Below are 23,195 nucleotides of genomic sequence, written 5' to 3' on the forward strand. Positions count from 1 at the left end.
TGATTTTTTTCCCCCTAAAGGTCTCAATAGACTCAAATCCAAACTCCTAAGCGCAAGACGATCTGGGATAAACCTCAAGTCTACATAGAGCCTAGATTTAACGGATGGCTGTTCTAAAGTATCCTATGCAATGTCTATACAAATTCAAATACTTTGCTTCAGACAGTGAAACTGGCAGAAATGTTGCAAAGGATTGGAGATGGTTACCACAAGCAGTTAAACTTGGAACTGTAAAGCCCACAAGGAATTACATTGAAGGGCAGAGCAGGAGTTCAAAAATGTCACTTGACAGATTTCGAAGCAATTTAGGACTCCTAAATGCAATGTTTCATTGGTATCTACCTCCCATCTTCCCTATCCTTTATTTGTTCAACAAACATATATTGGACTCTGGGATGTGGAAAGGAATGCAGGGAAGTAAAAAAGAAACAGGTTTCTAAGAATCAGTTTCTTGTTCTGCAATAATTTGGTCTAGTTAAAGCAAACAACCCCAAAAAACAGATCAGCAAGCAAAGTTAAAACATATGCCTTAAGTACCATAACAAGAATATAAGAAAAGCTGTTCTAACAGGTAGACTGGCAACCTCCTTTCAAGGGAACAATACAACATTTGCTTTGCTATGTGGCCAGAATAAGAAAAAGCAAACAACAACAAAACCCTCTCCTGTTTTAATGACAGTTTAGAGGTACCAAAGCTCATGGCTCGCATTCTCTCTCTCCCTCTCCCTCTCAAAGGTCTCTGCTGCAACCCCTCCATCATTCCAACCTCCACACTGCGCCGGCGCCCCAAAACAGCTCCATCACAAACAATGCCCAGACTAACAAGGTCAGCAGCACCAAAGGCATAGGGCACAGAAATCGGAAACGGATCTTCCTATATCTAAAGGGGGCGGGGAGCCCTCCCCACGATCACCCCCTCCCCATAGCGAGGTAGCCTGGGACTGTGTCTCTACGGTAAGGGGCCCGGCGCCCGCCGCTTTCGGGGGCTCTAAGCCTCTTTCCCCTATTTACCCAGCTTTTCCTCCTGCGTCCCTAATACCTCTACTTCCTCCCAACCTGAGCTCCCTATTGTGGAGTGAGGGGGCGTCGCGATGCAGGCTGAGGCAGGGGGAGCTGGGGATACGCGTAATAGGGGAGATGCTGTCATTATGTACGTAGGGGGCGGGGGACACTCTAAGGAAGCCGTTGTCAAGGGCAAAGGCTCTAGAGACCCACGACAGGGGGCTTTCTAGGTAATCCACTTGGGGATTCTACACAAGGGAGCTACTGTGTGTGTGGAGGTGTGAGTTCTCTAGAGGTAGCAGTTTCTGGGGGAAACATTCCATGGGGAAGGCGAGTGAGTCATTTATAGGGAAGCCTCTGTGGGGTTCTGTGTAGAAGAATCTTTCCAGGGAGAAAGGTTCTATGGGGGTGAGGACGTCATAACACGGTCTTCACAGAGAACTGTTGTCCATAGGGGAGCCATTGTGGGGAAACCGTTGCAGGGTTGTCTATAGGGGAGCCATTGTGGGGAAACCGTTGCAGGGTTGTCTATAGGGGAGCCATTGTGAGGAAACCGTTGCAGCGTTGTCTATAGGGGAGCCACTGTGGGGAAACCGTTGCAGGGGTGTCTGTAGGGGAGCCATTGTGGGGAAACCGTTGCAGGGTTGTCTGTCTGGGAGCCATTGTGGGGAAACCGTCGCAGGGTTGTCCAAAGGGGAGCCATTGTGGGGCCTCTACAGAGGGCGCCGTTCCTGGGAAAACATTTCTCCCTGAGCTCTTCAGGAAAGAACCATCCCGAGGAAGCCATGTCGCACCACGCCCTGCGGCGAGAGGCGTCGCTGGACCCCGACAGCCCGCATCCCCCGCCCGGCCGACCCTCGGCTGCCTCTGCCCCGCGTACCTGACGGACGGTGACCCGCGGCTGGAGCCGCCAGGGGACCGAGCGCGGGGCAGCCCCAGCCGGCGCTGGGGGTACACGTCCATGGCGGCGGGCTGCGGGCGGCGGGCGGCGGAGGAGGACGGTGCCGCTGCGAGGGTCTCTGTGGCCCGCGGGGCGGCTCCAGGCTGGCTGCGGCCGGGCGGGGCGGCAGGGCGTGCCGGGTGGGAGGGGGCGCGGCGCGCGGGGCCCAGCGGGGGCGGGGGCGGGGGCGGGGGGGCGGGGAGGGGCGCGCGCGCACCAAGAGTGGATGGGGGCGTCGGGAGCGGCTGGAGTTGGGGGTCGGCGCACTGCCACAGGGACCCCACTTCTTAAGCGGCGACGCCGCCGGGCCGGATGTTGGGAGCGCGTGTCCGCAGGGTGAGGGTTGCCACAGCGCCGCCCTGCTTCGTCCTCAAGCCCGACATCATAAAGCGGGGGTCTGCGCGGCGCCCCCCGGCCACGCACACTGACGCGCCCGGGGGCGGAGCCTCTCCCAGCCCGGCCCCGCCCCTCCGGCTCTGCCCGCCCCGCCCCGCCTCGCCCCGCCGGGCCAGCCCCCGCCTCCAGCGAAGTCTTCCGCTCCGGCTCCGGAGTCCAGCGCTCCTCCTCCGCACCCGGCTCGCTTCCCTACTCTCCGGAACGGGTGTCTTCCCGCCTCCTGCTCATCAATTCTGCACCCACCCTTCAAACGTCCGGTAGATTCCTAGCCGGCCTCGGGTTAGCATAGCAGTGCGCACCCAGCCCTGCGCAGAGCATGAGCGTTAGAGGCTCACAGGATCCCAGAAGACCCCTATAACCTTTACTGTTAAGATCCTGGCTCTACCGGTTTCTGCAGGGACATGTACAAGAAACTTGGGAAATACTTCACTGATAGTTGCAGGCGTCCTGTATATACAGGACGTATTTAATGACTATTGTCCTGCGTCCTTTGTTGACCTTGTCGGAATGCCTTAAATGTCCTATATTAATCTTTTTACAATAAATTGCAATAATTGGAGCTATTTTTCTCCCACAGTAATTGGTGCTAGATGACTTAAATTACAACACTGGCTGAAAATCTTTCCTTCACTAATGAAGATGTGGACAATCCCTATGGTGTCTCCTTCAGGTTTGTCTGAGGGAAGACCAGAAGGGAGTAGGAATTTAAAGTGCTTGTCTTTCATATTCAAGAAAGCAAAATACTTTTTTAGCTCAAGTCCGGAGCCGTGAAGAAATAACCACTATTATTTAGAGATCACTTCTCGTCGGTGCAACAGCTCTGAAAATCAGCCAATCAGCGATAGCCTCACTCCGGTAACTATGCTTCTTAGTAAATCAATGACTACCTCACGCTTCTGAAAGTCAGCCAATCAGTGACTGCTCTAGGCCTGCGACAATAGCCAATCAACAAGTGCCTGATACCAGCGACCAGGCTTCGGAAAGTCAGTGGGTATTCAACTGCCGCACTCCAGTATCCACACACACAGCCGAGTCAGTCACTCGCTCCACACTTCTGCTTGGGAAAGACAGCCAATCCCTGAAGGCGAATGTTTCCAAAACCATTTTCTTTTCTTTCCCAGACTGAGTCTCATTCTGTCGCCCAGGCTGGAGTGCAGTGGTGCGATCTCGGCTCACTGCAACCTCTGTCTCCCGGGTTCAAGCGATTCTCCTACCTCAGCCCACCGAGTAGCTGGGACTATAGGCTCCCGCCACCACGCCCGGCTCATTTTTGTATTTTTAGTAGAGACGGGGTTTTGCCATGTTGGCCAGGCTGGTCTCAACTCTTGACCTCAGGTGATCCGCCTGCCTTGGCCTCTCAAAGTGCTGGGATTACAGGCCTGAGCCACCCCGCGCCTGGCCTTTTTTAAAGCTCCTTTTTTTTCTCTTTTTTTTTTTTTCTTTTTTTTTTTTTTTGAGACAGAGTCTTGCTCTGTTGCTCAGGCTGGAGTGCAGTGGCACGATTTCCGCTCACTGCAACCTCTGCCTCCTGGTTCAAGCGATTCTTGTGCCTCAGCTTCCCAGGTAGCTGGGATTACAGGCCTGTGCCACCACGCCTGGCTAATTTTTTGTATTTTTAGTGGAGACAGGGTTTCGCCGTGTTGGCCGGGCTGGTCTTGAACTCCTGGCCTCAAGTGATTCGCCAGCCTTGGCCTGCCAAAGTGCTGGGATTACAGGCGTGAACCGCGCCCGGCCTTCAAAACCTTTTATAAGATTAGCTCTGGCTTTGTTCAGAGAGGCTGTACCTTACAAGTACAGCTGTCTCTTGCAAGCAGAGAAGAAATTCACTTTTTTAAACATCAGCTATTGAGTTCAATTTATTGTTTTGTCCGAGTTCAAAGTTCACAGCTCAAGATTCAATTCCCAGTTACCATTTGGTATGAGTTTGGACTTATGACAGACGCAATGACACCATCATGAGATTTATCAAATACAATTCTCTCAATTCTTTCTATGCTTGCAGTGATCAGTTTTTTAGCTCAAGTCCAGAGTCATGAACAAGTAACGACCATTATTTAGAGATAACTTCCCATCGGTGCAAAAGCTCTGAAAATCAGCTCTAAAAACAATTCAACGGTGCTGGACGTGGTGATGCACGCCTGCAGTCCCAGCACTTTGGGAGGCTAAGATGAGTGGATTTCTTGAGCCCAAGAGTTTGAGACCAGCCTGGGCAACATGGCAAAACCTCATCTCTCTATATATATGTATTTGTGTATATATATTTATATATATATGTTTATTTATAATATATATTATATTTATATAATATATGTACAAAATATATTTCATATATGCGCACACACACAAATTGGCCAGGCATAGTGGCATGTGTCTGTAGACCCAACTACTCAGGAGACTGAGTTGGGAGGATCGATTGAGCCTGGGAGGTCTAGGATGCAGTGAGTTGAGATCAGGCCACTGCACTCCAACATGGAGGACAGAGTGAGACCCTGTCTCAAAAAAAAAAATGAGTATAGGCACAGATTTGTGCAACCACCACCACAATCAATTTTAGAACATTTTTGTCAATCCAACAGGAAAATCCTGTACCTGTTAGCAGTCATTCCCCGTTTCTCCCCAACCACCCTAGCCCTAGAAAACCACTAACCTTTTAATTTGCCTATTCTGGACATTTCATGTTATCAGAGTCATTCAATATATGGTTTTTCATGACTGCCTTCTTCCATTTAGCATAATGTTTATAAGGTTCATCCATGTTGCAGCATGTATCAGAATTTTGTTCCTTTTCATGGTTGAATATTATTCCATTGAATGGATATACCACATCTTGCTTATTCATTTATCTGTTAATGAACAGTCAGATTGTTTCCACTTTTTTGCTGTGTTTTGTAGCTAATGCTATATTAACATTTGTGTACAAGTTTTTGTGTGGACATACAGTTTGTTTCCTTGGAGATCTAAGAGTGAGTTTCTGGATCACATGATAACTCTTATGTTTAACCTTTTGAGGAACTGTCAACCTGTTTTCCAAAGTGGCTGCATCATTTATATTCTCACCAGCATGATATGTCAGTTCCAATTTTTCCATTATCTTCCCTAATACTCATTATCTTTTTTATTATAGCCATTTTACAGGTTATGAAGTGGTATCTCATTGTGGTTTTGGTTTACATTGCCTGATAGCTAATGATGTCAACCATCTCTTCGTGTGCTTATTAGCCATTTGTACCTCTTCTTCTTCTTCTTTTTTGTTTTTGAGAGGAAGTTTCACTCTTGTTGCCCAGGGTGGAGTGCAATGGCGTGATCTCAGCTCACCGCAACCTTTGCCTCCTGGGTTCAAGTGATTCTCCTGCCTCAGCCTCCCCAGTAGCTGAGATTACAGGCATGAGCCACCACGCCCAGCTAATTTTGTATTTTCAGTAGAGACGGGGTTTTCCCATGTTGGTCAGGCCAATCTCAAACTCCCGACCTCAGGTGATCCACCCGCCTCAGCCTCCCAAAGTGCTGGGATTACAGGCGTGAGCCGCTGTACCTGGCATGTACCTCTTCTTTGGAGGAATGTCTGCTCGAAATTTTTGACCATTTTTACTTGGTTACTTATCCTTTTATTAAGTTGTGGTAGCTCTTTATGTAGTCTAGATACAAGTACCTTATCAGAAATATGATTTGCAAAAATTTTATCCCATTCTGTGGGTTTTCTTTTCACATTCTTGATATTGTTGTTTGAAACACAAAACTTTAAAATTTTAATGATATCCAGTTTGTCAATGTTTTTATTTTGTTGTTTGTGCTCTACATGTCATAACTAGGAAACTATTGCCTAATCCAAAGTCATGAAGACTTACTCTTACATTTTCTTATAAGAGTTTAATAATTTTGGCTCTTACATTTTAGGTCTTTGATTAATTTCAAATTAATTTTTCTATATGAGGTGAGGCAGGGATCCAACTTCATTCTTTTCCATGTGGCTATTCACTTGTCTCAGCACCATTTGTTAAACATACTATTTTTTTCGCATTGAATTGTCTTGGTACCCTTGTTGAAAATCAATTGTGTTACCCATTTTTTTATTTGTGTATATTTGAATCCACAAATGCCAAATTGCAAGAGTGAATTTTATGACAAATTTTCTGAAGAATGTATATTTATTAAAGGAGGGAAAATCCATTTGCAGCTCTTTGTGTGATATGTAAGTGTTTATTCAATATTGAAAATGGTGGAAAGTCAGATATAAATCAGCACATACTAACGGCTCAGCATAAAAGATACGTGATTTTTGTACCAAAGGAATGGATAAAATGACAAATTTTAAAGACAAATTCAGATTGAGAAGATAAAATAATCACAGCAAAGTTGTAATGGCCGCCCACACTGTCTGTTGTCATCATTCAGCTCAACATACTGCTACCAGTAGTATTTTCTAATGCCAATATTGCAAGCAAATTTTCAAATGCCGGGACAAAATCTACTGCAATAATTTGAGATGTAATGACTCCACTTACTACTGTTGCAGTGATTATCAAAGCTCTAAATGCCTCACTGTTTTATAGCATAACCATGGATATGAGTAACCACAGTGAAGAAAAGCTTTTCCTTTGCTTATGCAATCGTTTTCTTGTGAAAAAGGCTTGCTTGTGGAGCTATTTTGTATAGAATCCCTTCCAGATGAGATTCAGAAATGAGCAAATTGTTGCAGAGATTCTCCTAATGAATTAGGAGTTATTAAAAACTGTAGAGCTTTTGATGGAAATAATACAAATAAAATATTGCTAGATGTTTGCACAATGTTTATTCAAAATTGAAGTAAAGCTTGACTGATTCTATGGAAGCTATTGACTGTCCTGCTCATATTCTGCATAATGTTGCTCAAACAGCATATGATGTCCTTTCCATTGCCTTTGAAGCAACTGTCCTGAAATTGTTCTTATGTCAGCATTTATAATATTTGAACTGAACAATTAAGATATTTATGTAATTTTGTTGGCATTTAGTATTCCTCAATTCTCTTGCATTCAAAAACCTGCTAGCTCGCTCTCTCTCTTTTTTTATTTTTATTTTTGAAATGAACTTTCGCTCTTGTTGCCCAGGCTGGAGTGCAGTGGCACAATCTCAGCTCACTGCAACCTCCACCTCTTGGGTTCAAGCCATTCTCCTGCCTCAGCCTCCTGAGTTGCTGAGATCACAGGCATGCACCACCATGCCTGGCTAATTTTGTATTTTTAGTAGACATGGGGTTTCATTATGTTGGTCAGCCTGGTCTCGAACTCCTGACCTCAGGTGATCCACCTGCCTTGGCCTCCCAACATGCTGGGATTACAGGCGTGAGCCACCGCACATAGCCAGCATTCTTTAACATATGGATTTGAGAGACTCCTCAGTTTATTTGAAGTACTGAAAATATATTTTAATTTTAAAGAAAAAGCTCTCGGGTTAGGCACGGTGGCACGCCTATAATACCAGCTACTGGGGAGGCCACAGCGGGAGGATCCCTTGAGGCAGGAGTTCCAGACTAGTCTGGGTAACATAGTGAGACGCCATTTCTATTTGAAAATTTAAAAAATTAACCGGGCATGGTGGCACATGCCTGTTGTCCCATCTACTCAGGAGGCTGAGGTGGGGAGATAGCCTGAGCCCAGGAGTTCAAGGTTGCAGTGAGCTGTGACCTATGTACTCTAGCCTGGGTAACAGAGCAAAACCTCATCTCTCTTTGTTAAAAAAAAAAAAAAAAAGAGAAAAAGAAAAGATCCCCAAATATCCTATTGACTTTTAAAGTAACCCATTGAGGGAAAGCTTTTTAGTAATAGGGTTATGCAAATGAAAAAAGAGCAAACAGTGTTATTGAAATACTCCAATGCTTAAGGGAACTCTTGAATGCGTTAAGTGAATAATTGATGAAGAAAAATGTAACCCTTTAAGTGTCAAGGCTGTTCTTAAAAGGGACAACATTACTTATGAACAAGAAAAAGTCTGACTTGAAGTGAATAATTATTACAGCACTTATCATGATTACCTTTTGAAATGGATTTCAACCCATCAAGAATTTTCTTTTTTTTTTTTTTTTTTTTTTTGACAAAGACTCACTGCTGCCTAGGCTGGAGTACGGTGGAGTCCATGATCTCAGCTCATTGCAACCTCCACCTCCTGGGTTCGAGCAATTCTTGTGCTTCAGCTTCCTGACATAGCTGGGATTACAGGCGTGCTTTTTCATGCCTGGCTAAGGTTTTGTAATTTTAGTAGAGACGGGGTTTCACCATGTTGACCAGGCTGATCTCAAACTCCTGGCCTCAAGCAATCCATCTGCCTTGGCCTCAAAGTGCTAGGATTACAGGCATGAGCCACCGTGCCCACCCAAGAATTTTATTCTCTTATATAGATATTACTGAATACTCTTCTAGCATGGGAACAAGCGGAATCCTCATATTTAGTGTTGAAGAAGAAAGGAATAGAAAATGATAATGTTCTTTTTTGTTGGGGGACAGCATTTTTAAGTTATTGATCAAGAGATGAAACAATCCTGAAGAATAGAAAATCAAGTTGTGCCATGAAAGATGGTATTTGCTTTAATGAACCAAATTGGAAGAGCAATTTTCAGGGTTGTTAACTTTATCTTAGAATATGTTCTGTGTATTAGTCCATTCTTGCACTGCTATAAAAAAATACCTCAGACTGGGTATTTTTTATTTTCTGTATTTTATGGACCTGCCACTTCAGGAAAGACTGGGCAATTTATTAAAACAAAAAAGAGAGAGAGACTTAATTGGCTCATGGTTCTGCAGGCTGTACAGGAATGATTGGGTAATTTATAAAGAAAAGAGGCTTAATTGGCTCATGGTTCTGCAGGCTGTACAGGAAGCATAGTGGCTTCTGCTTCTGTGGAGACCTCAGGAAACTTACAATCATGGCAGAAGACAAAGGAGAAGCAGGCACATCTTACATGGCTAGAGGAGGAGCAAGAGAGAGAGGGGAAGGTGCTACATACTTTTAAACAACCAAACCTCATGAGCACTCACTATTACAAGTATAGCACCGAGGACTTGGTGCTAAACCATTCATGAGAAACCATCCCCACAATCCAATCACGTCCCACCAGGCCCCACCTCCAACACTGGGGATCACAATTTGACATGAGATTTGGTGGGGACACAGATCCAAACCACATCATTTTTCCCCAGCCCCCCCAAAGCTCATGTCCTTCTCACATTTCAAAATATAATCATCCCTTCCCAACAGTCCCCTAAAGTCTTAACTCATTCCATCATTAACTCAAAAGTTCACTGTCCAAAGTGTCATCTGAGACAAGGCTAGTCCCTTCCACCTATGAACCTGTAAAATCAAAAACAAGTTAGTTACTTCCAAGATACTGTGGGGGTACAGGCATTGGGTAAATACTCCCTTCCAAAAAGGAGAAATTGGACAAAAAAAAGGGGCCACAGGCCCCATGCAAGTCTGAAATCCAGAAGCGTAGTCATTAAATCTTAAAGCTCCAAAATAATCTCCTTTGACCCCATGTCCCACATCTAGGGCACACTGGTATGAGAGGCAGGCTCCCAAAGCCTTGGGCAGCCCCACCCCTGTGGATTTGCAGGGTGTAGCCCCTGAGGCTGCTCATATGGGCTTCTGTTGAGTGCCTCTGGCTTTTCCAGGCGCAGGGTGCAAGCTATCAGTGGATCTAACATTCTACTGCCTAGTGGAGCTGGAAGACAGTGACTTTCTTCTCACAGCTCCACTAGGCAGTGCTCCAGTGGGTACTCCGTGTGGGGGCTCCAACCCCACATTTCCCCTTCACACTGCCCTAGTAGAGGTTCTCCATGAGGGCTCCACCCCTGCAGTATGCCTCTTTTTTCCATATATCCTCTGAAATCTAGGCAGAGGCTCTCAAGCCTCAACTCTTGCACTCTCTGCACCTGTAGGGCTAACACTACATAGAAGCCACCAAGGCTTATGGCTTACACCCTCTGAAGCAGCAGCCTGAGCTGTACCTGGGCCCCTTTTAGCTGTGACTAAAGCTGGAGTGACTGGGATGCAGGGAACAGTGTCCTAAGGCTGCACAGGGCAGTGGGACCCTGGGCCTGGCCCCCAAAAAAACATTCTTCAGTACTTGGCCTCTGGGCCTATGATGGGAGGGGCTGCCAAGAAGGTCTCTGAAATGCCTGTGAGGCCTCTTTCCCATTGTCTTGGATATTAGCACTTGGCTTCTTTCAGTTTTCCTGCCTCAGCCACCTGAGTGGCTGGGACTACAGGTGCCTACCACCATGCCCAGCTAATTTTGGTATTTTTAGTAGAGACAGGGTTTTGCCATGTTGGCCAGGTTGGCCTTGAACTTCTTACCTCAAATGATTTACCCACCTTGGCCTCCCAAAGTGCTAGGATTATGGGCATGAGCCACCACAACCTGCCTGGCTTCTGTTTTCTTATGCAAATTTATGCAGCCTGCTTGAACTCCTCCCCTGAAAATGGGCTGCACATTTTCCAAACTTTTATATTCTGTTTCCCTTTTAAATATAAGCTCAAGTTTCAAGTCATTTCTTTGCTCACACATATGAGCATAGGTTGTTAAAAGCAGGTGGGCCACATTTTGGATGCTTTACTGCTTAGAAATTTATTCTATCAGATGCACTAAATCATCACTTTCAAGTTCAAAGTTCCACAGATCCCTAGGGTAGGGGCACAATGCATCCAACCTCTTTGCTAACACATAATAAAAGTGATCTTTGCTCCAGTTCCCAATAAATTCGTCATCTCCATCTGAGACCTCTTCAGCCTAGGCTTCATTGTCTGTATCACATTAGTATTTTGGTCACAACAATTTCACAAGTGTTTAGGAAATTCCAAACTTTCCTTCATCTTCCTGTCTTCTTCTGAGCCCTTCATACTCTTCCAACTTCTGTTGATTACCTAATTCCAAAGCTGCTTCCACATATTCAGGTATCTTTACAGCAGTGACCCGCTCCTTGGAACCAATTTTCCGAATGTTTCTTCTCACACTGCTATAAAGAAATACCTGAGACTGGGTAATTTATTTTAAAAAGAAGTTTAATTGGCTCACAGTTCTGCAGGCTCTACAGGAAGCATAGTGGCTTCCGTTTCTGGGGAGGCCTCAGGAGACTTATAATCATGGCAGAAGGTGAAGGAGAAGCAGGCACATCTTGCATGGCTAGAGCAGGAGCAAGAGAGAAAGAGGGGAGATGTTACACATTTTTAAACAACTAAATCCTGAGAGTACACAATCACTATCATGAGTACAGCACCAAGGGGCTAAACCACCACCACGATCCAATCACCTCCCACCAGGCTCCATCTCCAACACTGGGGATTACAGTTTGACTTCAGATTTGGTGGGAACACAGATCCAAACCGTATCATTCAGTATGCAACCTCATATTGCTAATGTTGAGCATGTTATCTAACTAATGAATGTTCAATGGACAACTGAAATAAGTTAGATGTTACCGTTGTTGAAGCTATATTACAATGAAAATAACTATAGATTATATCTACAAGGAATTTTATAGGCAAATTTCAAAATCAAGAATCTTAATTACAGTGGTCAAAAATATAATTAGAGAAATATATAATTCAGATACTTATAATTTATTTTCTATAAGCAAAGAAATACTTTTAGTGAATGTCCCACACAATGATTTTTATATCAGGCAATTAGGTGTGATTCTAATTTAACTGAGTCCTTGTATTTTTATTTGTTAAATCTGGTAACCCTACTAGTGGATGATCTGAGATATTGCATGTAATCGTTAACAATGATCTTTTAAAAATAATATGTAATAAGCCAGGCACGGTGGCTCATGCCTGTAATCCTAGCACTTTGGGAGGCCAAGGCAGGCGGACCACAGGGTCAGGATTTAGAGAACAGCCTGGCCAGCATAGTGAAACCCCATCTCTACTAAAAATACAAAATTTAGCTGGGCATGGCAGCATGTGCCTGTAGTCCCAGCTACTCAGGAGGCTGAGACAGGAGAACTGCTTGAACCCAGAAGGCGAAGGTTGCAGTGAGCCGAGATCGTGCCACTGTACTCCAGCCTGGGCCACAGAGCCAGACCCGTCTAAAAAAAAAAAAAAAAATCTGTAATAATCTTTTTTTTACAGAGGTATAAAATCTTTATAATAAAATGTATATTTCATTTGACAATTTTTGACAAATGTATGCAATTGTGAAACTATTACCACTTTCTCCCCAAATCAGTGCCATTCCATGACCACAGAAAGTTCTGGGAGACTCTCAATGAAAAATAATAACAAAATAACAACACACACATACACACACACACACACACACACACACACACACGTGAAAGTCAAGACCCTTTTGCAGTCAAATCCCTCACCTAACCCCAGGCAACCACTGATTTCATTTTTTTGTTTGTTTGTTTGTTTTGAGACAGGATCTTGCTCTGCTGCCCAGGCTGGAGTGCAGTGATGCAATCATAGCTCACTATAACCTCAAACTCTCAGGCTCAAGTGATCCTCTCGCCTCAGCCTCCCAAGTAGCTGGGACCACAGGTGAGTGCCACCATGCCTGGCAAATTTTTAAAAAATTTTTTGTAGAGATGGGGTCTCATTGTGTTTCCCAGGCTGGCGTTAAACTCCTAGGCTCAAATGATCCTACCACCTCAGCCTCCCAAAGTGCTGGAATTATAGGCATGAGCCTTCACACCCAGCCCTTGATTTGATTTTAATGTCTGTAGATTAGTTTTGTCTGCTCTTGAAATTTATGTAAATGGAATCAGCATATTGATTTTTGAGATTCATTCATTATGCTATATGTATCAATAATTTGTTTACTTTTATTGATAATGAGTAATATTTTATAGCTCAAATGTAACATAATGTGTCTGTCCACTTACTAGGTGGTGAACATTTGACTTGTTTCCAGTTTGAGGATATTGTGTATAAACTCCGATAAAACATGTATGTATAAGTCTTTGTGTGGCCATATGTTTTCACTCTTCTTGGGTAAATAGGAGAAGAATTGCTAGGTTATATGGTACATGTATGTTTATCTTTATAAGATAACCATCTAACAGGTTTTCAAAGTGGTTGTGCCCCATTTTACACTCCCATCAGAAGTGTATGAGAATTCGGTCCTGGGGCAGTGGCTCATGCCTGTAATCCCAGCACTTTGGGAGGCCGAGGCGGGCGGATCATTTGAGGTCAGGAGTTCAAGACCAGCCTAGGCAACATGGTGAAACCCCATCCCTACTAAAAATACAAAAATTAGCTGGGTGGTAGTGACATGCACCTGTAATCCAAGCTACTTGGGAGGCTGAGGCAGGAGAATCACTTGAGCCTGAGAGGCAGAGGCTGCAGTGAGCCAAGATCGCACCACTGCACTCCAGTTTGGGTCACAGAGTGAGACCCTAGCGACACTTGGTAGTGTCAGTCTTTAACCTTCGTCATCCTCCTGCGTATGCAGTTGTGTCCCACTGTGATTTTAATTTGCATTTCCCTAATGACTGATGATGTTGGGCATCTTGTCATATTCTTATTTACCATCTGAATATCTTCTGTTATAAAATATTTTTAAAGTGCTCTGCACATTTAAAAAATGGGTTGTTTGTGTTTTATTACTGAGTTAAAGGAGTTCTTTATTTTAGAGTATGTTATTTCTGAGACTTTCCTGGATATATGCATTGGGAATGTTTTCTCTCATTGGTTGCATTTACATTTTCTTTTCTTTTCTTTTTTTTTTTTTTTTTTTTGTCTGAGATGGAGTTTTGCTCTTGTTGCCCAGGCTGGAGTGCAATGGCACAATCTCAGCTTACTGCAACCTCTGCCTACCGGGTTCAAGTGATTCTCCTGCCTCAGCCTCCCAAGTACCTGAGATTACAGGTATGCACCACGATGCCCAGCTAATTTTTTGTATTTTTAGTAGAAACAGGGTTTCACCATGTTGGCCACGCTGGTCTGGAACTCCTGACCTCAGGTGATCCATCCACCTTGGACTTCCAAAGTGCTGGGATTACAGGTGTGAGCCACCATGCCCAGCTACATTTTCTTAAAAGTGTCTTTTGTGCAGCAGATTTTAATTTTCATGAATTCTAATTTATTATTATTACTTTTCATTTATTTAAAGGAGAGCGTGGCTGGCTCTGATGTTCAATGATATGGGAACAGAGAGAGGTAGGAAGGCCTGAACCAGCCAAGAGACTTTACCAGAGGTAAAAATTCCTCTTCCTTCAATGCCTCAAATCAGGATCTTGAAGTTGGAAAATAACAAAAGCCTGTACAGATTCTACTTTGATTGTTTTTGGCAAGGCTATTTCATAACTACCTGTGGTGATCTAGAGGGTTTCTCAGAAGAAATGACATTTGTGAAAGGAGTCCAGAAGCTGAGTGATAATAAAAGCTATAGTTCAAAACCACACTAAGCACACTTCATGTCATCCTCTGTGTAGCCAGCCTCCAAGGTGGCCTCCAGTGATCCTCAAGTCCTGTGTTCATGCCTTTGTATAGCCTCTCCCAACACTGAATCATGCCTGGCCTGTTACCAGTAGAGTATGGCACACATTGTGACGTCCAAGGCTTGGTCATAAAAGACATATGCAACTTCCTTGTGCTTTCCCTTGCATCATCTGTTCTAGACAAAGTAGCTGCCATTTTATGAGGACACACTCAAGCAGCTCTATGGAGAGGCCCACATGGTGAGAAACTGAGGCCTCCTGCCAAAAACCAGCATCAACTTGTCAGTCACGTGACTGAACCATCCTGGAAGCAGATCTTCCTGCTCCAGTCAACACTGCAGTTGATCACAGCCCCAGTGGATACCTTGGCTGCAGAGAGACCATGATCTAGAACCAGTTAGCTAAGTTGCTCCTGAATTCCTGACTCACGAAACTGTTTGATTAAGATAATAAATATCATATGTTGTAACAAGTCACTAAATTTGAAGGTAATTTGTTATTAAGCAACAGATAATTAATACAACAGTTCTATAAGGTAAGAATGAGGTATTATCTCCACTATACAAATAAGGAAACTGAGCCTCAGAAAGGTTACGTGACTTGCCCACATTAACTGTCAGAGCAGATTTTTTTCCCTTGACAAATAATTTACATTTTATGGCAATTTCCATGGAGAGGCTAGGTGCAGTGACTCATTTCTGTAATCTAAGCACTTTGGGAGGCTGAGGTGGGAGGACTGCTTGAAGACCAGCTAGGGCCACATATTAAGACCCCCCTTTCTACAAAAATTTTTTTTAATTTTTGTTTTTTGAGACAGAATTTCACTCTTGTTGCCCAGGCTGGAGTGCAATGGCGTGATCTCGGCTCGCTGCAACCTCAGCCTCCTGGGTTCAAGTGATTCTCCTGCCTCAGCCTCCTGAATAGCTGGGATTACAGGCACCTGCCACCACGCCCGGCTAACTTTTGTATTTTTAGTAGAGACAGGGTTTCACCATGTTGGCCAGGCTGGTCTCAGACTCCTGACCTCAGGTGATCTGCCTGCCTCGGCCTCCCAAAGTGCTGGGATTACAGGTGTGAGCCCACTGCAACTGGCCAAAAATTTTTTTTAATTTGAAATGTATATTTTAAATTTAAATTGCTCACACCTGCAATCCCAGCACTTTTGGAGGCTGAGGCAGGTAGATCGCTTGAGCTCAGTAGCTCAAGACCAGCCTGGGCAACATGAAAAACTCCATCTCTGCAACAAATACAAAAGAATTAGCCAGGCATGGTGGTGTACGCCTATAGACCCAGCTAATTGGGACGCTGAGGTTGGAGGATCGCTTAAGCCTGGAAGACAGAGACTTAGTGAGCCAAGATTGCACCACTGCACTCCAGCCTGGGCGACAGAGCAAGGCCCTGCTGTCTCAAAATATTAAATAAATAAATAAATAAATAAATAAATAAATAAATAAATTTATTTCCATGGAGAAACAATAAAGAGAAACATCAAAACTCAGATGGCAAACCTCCTCAGCCCTTCCTGAACCTCTTTTTCCTCCCCAGCATTCCAACATTTCGCTCAAAAAACTCTCAAGCCTGCCCAGCTTTACCTCTAGCCTACCTCTAACATTTCCCACTAAGCAAAGCAAAAAGGTGGCTGCATTTGAACTAAGTTTCGATTCCAGCTCTAACTTCAATATCCATGTTCCTAACCACTCTGGTTCCCAGAAGGGTTTTTCTAGAAGGAAAAATAAGGGAAGGGCATTAGAAGCAGAGAAAACAACAAATGCAAAGAAGCGAGGGTTTGACAGAATCTGGCTGCCTCTGAGGGAGCAGAGGGACGGTGGTTCAGTGGGGCTAGACAGCAAACTTCCTGGGAAAGGAGGTGGCAGGGTGAGGCAGGAAAGGAGTTCGTAGCCAGTGTGAAGAAACCCATAGGCCATGCCAACAATTTTGGATTTCTCTACAACAAAAAATTTTAGGCAGGGGAGAAAGTTGCTTATATCTGAATTTCCAAAAGACTCTTTAGAGAAAGAAATCATTGTATTAAAAAGAGACTTGCACTGGAATATTTATCACAGCAATATTCACAATAATCACAAAGACAGGGATCAACCTAAGTGTTCATCAAAGGAGAATTGGATAAAATGTGGTATGTGCATATACCATGGAATACTGTAATACTTAGCCACAGAAAAGTATGAAGTCAAATCTTTTGCAGCAACACGGATGGAACTGGAGGCCATGATCCCAAGTGAAATAACTCAGCAACAGAAAGTCAAATACCACATGTTCTCACTTATTGGTGGGAACTAAACAATGTGTACATATAGACACACAGAATGGGATAATAGACATTGAAGACTACAAAAGGTGAGAGGGTGGGAGGAGGGTGAGGACTGAAAAATTACCTACTGGGTACAATATTCACTATTCAGACGATGGGTACACTAAGAGCCGAGACTTCACCGCTATGCAAGATATGCATGTAAGAAAGCTGCACTTGTACTCCATGTATATATAATAGATAGTAAAATGTATTATATATTAAAAATGCATAATATATTAAACATATATAATATTGTATATGTTATATATAACATGTCATATATTATGTAACATGTTAATTACATTAACATAATATATGTTATATATTATAATATATAACATATATTTTAATACATTATTAATATATTTTTATATAATTTGTTTCCCTAAAATATATTTCACATATAATACATTTTATATAATTATGTATTAATATATACTATATATTTATTATTTTATATAAATATATATTTATATATTACATATATATGTTTTATTTATTTATTTATTTTTTTGAGACTGAGTCTGGCTCTGTCGCCCAGGCTGGAGTGCAGTGGCCAGATCTCAGCTCACTGCAAGCTCCGCCTCCCGGGTTTACGCCATTCTCCTGCCTCAGCCTCCCGAGTAGCTGGGACCACAGGCGCCCGCCACTTCGCCCGGCTAGTTTTTTGTATTTTTTAGTAGAGATGGGGTTTCACCGTGTTAGCCAGGATGGTCTCGATCTCCTGACCTCGTGATCCGCCCGTCTCGGCCTCCCAAAGTGCTGGGATTACAGGCTTGAGCCACCGCGCCCGGCCTACATATATATGTTTTAAGACTGTTTGGTAGCTTAGCACACACTGTTAGTGCTCCTTGGCACTTACCATTTCCTTGCATGCTGGGTCAGGAGGCTGGAAGAGCTGGAGAATTAATGCCTTCTAGGAGCTCTCAGTCAATGACTGAAGGAAATTGTGTAAATACCCCAGCTTCTCACTTGTCAGGTAGGATAACTCTGAGACACACATTCTGTAGCTATTCTAAGGGTTTCCCAGCAGGGTTAAGCTCCATTTGCCCATTTGCTTGATAATGTGCAATCGATTGCTTTCCCCTCCTTAAATCTCTTTCCCAGTCTCCTGCTGGTTTTCCTGGGATTACCTCCCACACAAGGTACTTGCACTCAAATCCTTACCTTAGGTCTACTATGGAGCAGCAGGAGGAGGGGGACTATGAACTAAAACAGATAGAATAAGAAGTGATATACACCATGGTTATTAGAATGCTCATGACGATGTCGATTCTTTCCAAGTTACTCTGAGTTAAATGCAATTTCTAACAAAATCCCAACAGAATATTTTTAAAGGAACTTTATTTTTTTTTTCTTTTTTTTTTTTTTGAGACGGAGTCTCGCTCTGTCGCCCAAGCTGGAGTGCAGTGGCACGATCCTGGCTCACTGCAAGCTCCGCCTCCTGGGTTCACGCCATTCTCCTGCCTCAGCCTCCCGAGTAGCTGGAACTACAGGCGCCCGCCACCGCGCCCGGCTCATTTTTTGTATTTTTTTAGTAGAGACGGGGTTTCACCATGGTCTCGATCTCCTGACCTTGTGATCCGCCCGCCTCGGCCTCCCAAAGTGCTGGGATTACAGGTGTGAGCCACCGCGCCCGGCCTTAAAGGAACTTTAAAAACTGCTCCCTGGCAGGGCATGGTGGCTCACGCCTGTAATCCCAGCACTTTGGGCGGCCGAGGTGGGCGGACCACCTGAGGTCGGGAGTTTGACACCAGCCTGACCAACACGGAGAAACCCTGTCTCTTCCAAAAATACAAAATAAGCTGGGCATGGTGGCGCATGCCTGTAATCCCAGTTACTCGGGAGGCTGAAGCAGCGGAATCGCTTCAACCCCAAAGGCGGAGGTTGCGGTGAGCCGAGATCGTGCCATTGCACTCCAGCCCGAGCGACAGAGCAAAACCCCGTCTCAAAAAAAAGAAAGAAAGAAAAAAAAAATCCCTGCTCCCTAAAGTCATTCATAGCAAAGTAATTTGTGAAAAAGATGAACAAGGAGAGAGAACTTGCCCTATCAGATAACAGGATTTACTACAAAGCCATTAGCAATTAAGATTTGCTATAGGCCGGGTGCGGTAGCTCACACCTGTAATCCCAGCACTTCGTGGAGGCGGGTGGATCACCTGAGGTCAGGAGTTCGAGACCAGCCTGGCCAACCTGGTGAAACCCCGTCTCTACCAAAAATAAAAAAAACTAGCTGGGCGTGGTGGCAGGCACCTGTAATCCCATCTACTCAGGAGGCTGAGGCAGGAGAATCACTTGAACCCAGGAGGTGGAGGTTACAGTGAGCCGAGATCGTGCCACTGCACTCCAGCCTGGGCAACAGAGCAAGACTTTGTCTCAAAACAAATAAATAAATAAAAAAGAGACACCATTATACCCATTAATTTGAGAAGAGAATTTTAAGCTTGAGGCCGGGCGCCATGGCTCAAACCTGTAATCCCAGCACTTTGGGAGGCTGAGACAGGCGGATCACGAGGTCAGGAGATCGAGACCATCCTGGCTAACACGGTGAAACCCCGTCTCTACTAAAAAATACAAAAAACCAGCCAGGTGTGGTGGTGGGTGCCTGTAGTTCCAGCTACTCGGGAGGCTGAGGCAGGAGAATGGCGTAAACCCGGGAGGCGGAGCTTGCAGTGAGCTGGGATCCGGCCACTGTACTCCAGCCTGGGCAACAGAGCGAGACTCCATCTCAAAAAAAGAATTTTAAGCTTGATATTATTTAATATTGCCAGGAGACCAGCCTGGCCAACATGGTGAAACCCTCTCTCTACTAAAAATACAAAAATTAGCTGGGTGTGGTGGCGGGCACCTGTAATCCCAGCTACCTGGGAGGCTGAGGCAGGAGAATCGCTTGAACCTGGGAGGCACAGTTTGTGGTGAGCCGAAATCACGTCATTGCACTCCAGCCTGGGCGACAAGAGCGAAACTCAGTCTCAGAAAAAAAAAAGTCAAATATACAGAGATAGAGAATAAAAGTGGCTACCAGGGATAGGGTGATGAGGAAGAAATTGAGAGAGATGTCAAAGGATCCAGAGTAGCAAATATGTAAAATGAACAAATTTCAAGGTCCAATGTGTGATTCCATAAGGAATATAGTTTTTTGGTTTTGGGGGTTTTTTGAGACAGAGTTCTCGCTCTGTCACGCACGCTGGAGTACAATGAAGCAATCTCAGCACTGCAACCTCTGTCTCCAGGGTTCAAGCAATCCTCCTGCTTCAGCCTCCCAAGTAGGTGGGACCACAGGTGTGCACCACTATGCCCAGTTAATTTTTGTATTTTTAGTAGAGACAGGGTTTCACCACGTTGCCCAGGCTGGTCTTGAAATTCTGGGCTTAAGCGAGTCTCCCCGCTTGGCCTCCCAAAGTGCTAGGTTTACAGGCATGAGCATTTGTGCCCAGCTGAGGACTATAGTTAATAGTTCATTGTATCAGAATTTTTGCTAAATATATAGAGTATAGTTGCTCTTGCCACTGTGGGAAAAATGGGTAACTATGTGAGATGATGGCTATGTTAATTTGTTTCGCTATGATAAATATTTTATCATATATATATATACAGGTATCTCATAACATTACACTGGACATCTTAAATATACACAATAAAATTCATTAAAAAATGAATTAGAATAGGCAATTCACAGATGAATAAACTCAACATATGTAAATATGCTCAATATCATTAACAATGAGAGAAAAGAAAAGTTAAAACAATGAGATGTTGGCCTGGCGCAGTGGCTTGTGCCTGTAATCCCAGCACTTTGGGAGGTTAAGGCGGGCGGATCACGAGGTCAGGAGTTCGGGACCAGCCTGACCAACGTGGTGAAACCCTGTCTCTACTAAAAATACAAAATTAGCTGAGTGTAGTGGCGCATGCCTGTAATCCCAGCTACTTGGGAGGCTGAGGCAGGAGAATCGCTTGAACCCGGGAGGCAGAGGTTGCAATGAGCTGAGATTGAGGCACTGCACTCCAGCCTGGGTGACAGAGCGAGACTTTGTCTCAAAAAACAAAACTAAAAAAAAAAAGAGATACCATTATACCCATTAATTTGAGAAAAGAATTTGAAGCTTGATATTATTTAATATTGCCAGGATATGGAATGGGAACTTCCATACACTTCTATGGGAAGTATAAATTGGTATAACCACTTTGGACAGCAATTTTATAATATCTGAAGTAGAAGACACATTGGCTGGATGTGGTGGCTCATGCCCGTAATCCCAGCATTTTGGGATCATGAGGCAGGAGGATTGCTTGAGCCCAGAGTTAGAGAGCTGCTAGAGAGCAGCCTGGGAAACATAGCAAGACCCTGTCTCAAAAAATATAAAAAAGATGCATATATGTCCCTAAAACCCAGAAATTCCATTTCCAAAGAAACTCTCGGCTGGGCGTGGTGGCTCATGCTTGTAACCCCAGCACTTTAGACCAGCCTGGGCAACATCATGACACCTTATCTCTGCAAAAAAATACTAAATTAGCTTGGCGTGGTGGCATGTGCCTGTGGTCCCAGGTGCTCAGGAGGATAGTTGGAGCCTAGGAGGTCGAAGCTGCAGTGATCCGCGATTATGCCACTGCACTCTAGCCTGGGCAACAGATTGAGATGCTGTCTCAAAAAAAAAAAAAAAAAAAAAGAAGCTCTTGCGTATGGGAACATGTGAAGTAAAACCAAAGATGTTTATCCACGTTCTTTGTAATAGTGAAACTGGGCGGGGGGGGGATTTAATATCCATCAAGGGGGTCTCAAATGTGAAACATAAATCAAACATGGAAGAGTTATACAATGTAATATTATACAATTAAAATGAATGAATATGGTTGAATCTTAGAAACACAGGGTTTAATGAGCTACAAAAGAATATTTATAATATGACACCATTAATATAAATTAAAATAAACATAACCAAAACAATACTATGTACATACCAAAGGTATAAAAACCATGAGTGGTTGTTCAGACTGGGAAGGTGAACTCAATAAGTACATCTTCATCTGCAATTTTTTATTATTTAAATTTTATTTATTAATTTTTTTTAAGAGACAGGGTCTTACTCTGTTGCCCAGGCTGGAGTGCAGTGGTATAATCATAGCTCACTGAAGCTGCAACCTCCCAGGCTTAAGCAATCCTCTCACCTCAGCCTTCCAAGTAGCTGGGACTACATGTGTGCACCACCACACCTGGCTAGTTTTTTAAATTTTTGTAGAGATGGAGTCTTGCTATGTTGCCCAGGCTGATCTTGAACTCCTGGGCTCCAGCAGTCCTCCCACATCAGCCTCCCAACATGCTGGGATTATAGACGTGAGCCACCATGTCTGTCCTCAATTTTTATTTCTTTAAAAACAGGTTTGATACAAATATGACAAAAATATCAACATTTGTTCATTTGGATGATTAGTATCTAAGTGTTTGTTATTTCACCTTTTTTCTTATCAGCATATTTAAACCTTTTCAAATAAAGAAGTACTTCTGAATCACTACAAAAATATAAATACCCCCATCAAAAATGGCCAAATGATACAAAAAGCTGATTTATTGCTAGAAAAAGGGTCTTGATTCAGACCCCAAGAGAGGGTTCTTGGCTCTCTCGCAGGAAAGAATTCAGGGTGAGTTGTAGAGGATCGTCAGAAAAGATCATTTGTTAAAAGCTACTCTGTTACAGAACTGGGAATTCTCAGGAAACAGGAGGAACGCGCTTTCTTTTAAACTCTTCTTATATAGGAGTCTTGTCTATGTAAAAGGTAAACTAAATTATGGTTACATGCAGGTGGGCTGACAGCATGACAAAATTTAGTACTTTGCTGATTTAAAGAAGACTGTCCTTGGCATTTTAGTGCATCACCTTAAAAATATATATTATGTGATATTGGGACATGTGTACATTCTGCAGTTGTAGGAGTTTTAAAGCATTTTTTTTCTTTTTTGAGACGGAGTCTCGCTTTGTCAGCAGGCTGGAGTGCAGTAGTGCAGTCTCAGCTCACTGCAACCTATGCCTCCTGGGTTCAAGCGATTCTCCTGCCTCAGCCTCCTGAGTAGCTGGGACTACAGGCACACACCACCACGCCCAGCTAATTTTTGTATTTTTAGTAGAGACGG

At 43.9% G+C, this 23,195-nt stretch overlaps 1 protein-coding gene and 1 long non-coding RNA gene across 2 annotated transcripts in view; one reads left to right on the plus strand and one right to left on the minus strand.

Annotated features, from left to right (window-relative positions):
- DNAAF9 (dynein axonemal assembly factor 9) overlaps positions 1-2,084 on the minus strand; it is a 164,623-nt gene extending 162,539 nt beyond the window's left edge. The window contains exon 1 of the mRNA XM_050745657.1: positions 1,883-2,084. Within this exon, the coding sequence (XP_050601614.1) occupies positions 1,883-1,965 (83 nt within the window). The 5' untranslated portion in view covers positions 1,966-2,084. The remainder of the gene's footprint in view (positions 1-1,882) is intronic.
- On the plus strand, positions 1,182-14,161 carry LOC126929420 (uncharacterized). Its single transcript, XR_007717177.1, has 4 exons — positions 1,182-1,232; positions 12,739-12,856; positions 13,204-13,264; positions 14,088-14,161. It is a non-coding gene; the product is annotated as an uncharacterized LOC126929420 (long non-coding RNA).
- The last annotated feature ends 9,034 nt before the right edge of the window (positions 14,162-23,195 follow it).

Source organism: Macaca thibetana, chromosome 10, assembly GCF_024542745.1.
Source record: "Macaca thibetana thibetana isolate TM-01 chromosome 10, ASM2454274v1, whole genome shotgun sequence".
NCBI lineage: Eukaryota > Metazoa > Chordata > Mammalia > Primates > Cercopithecidae > Macaca > Macaca thibetana.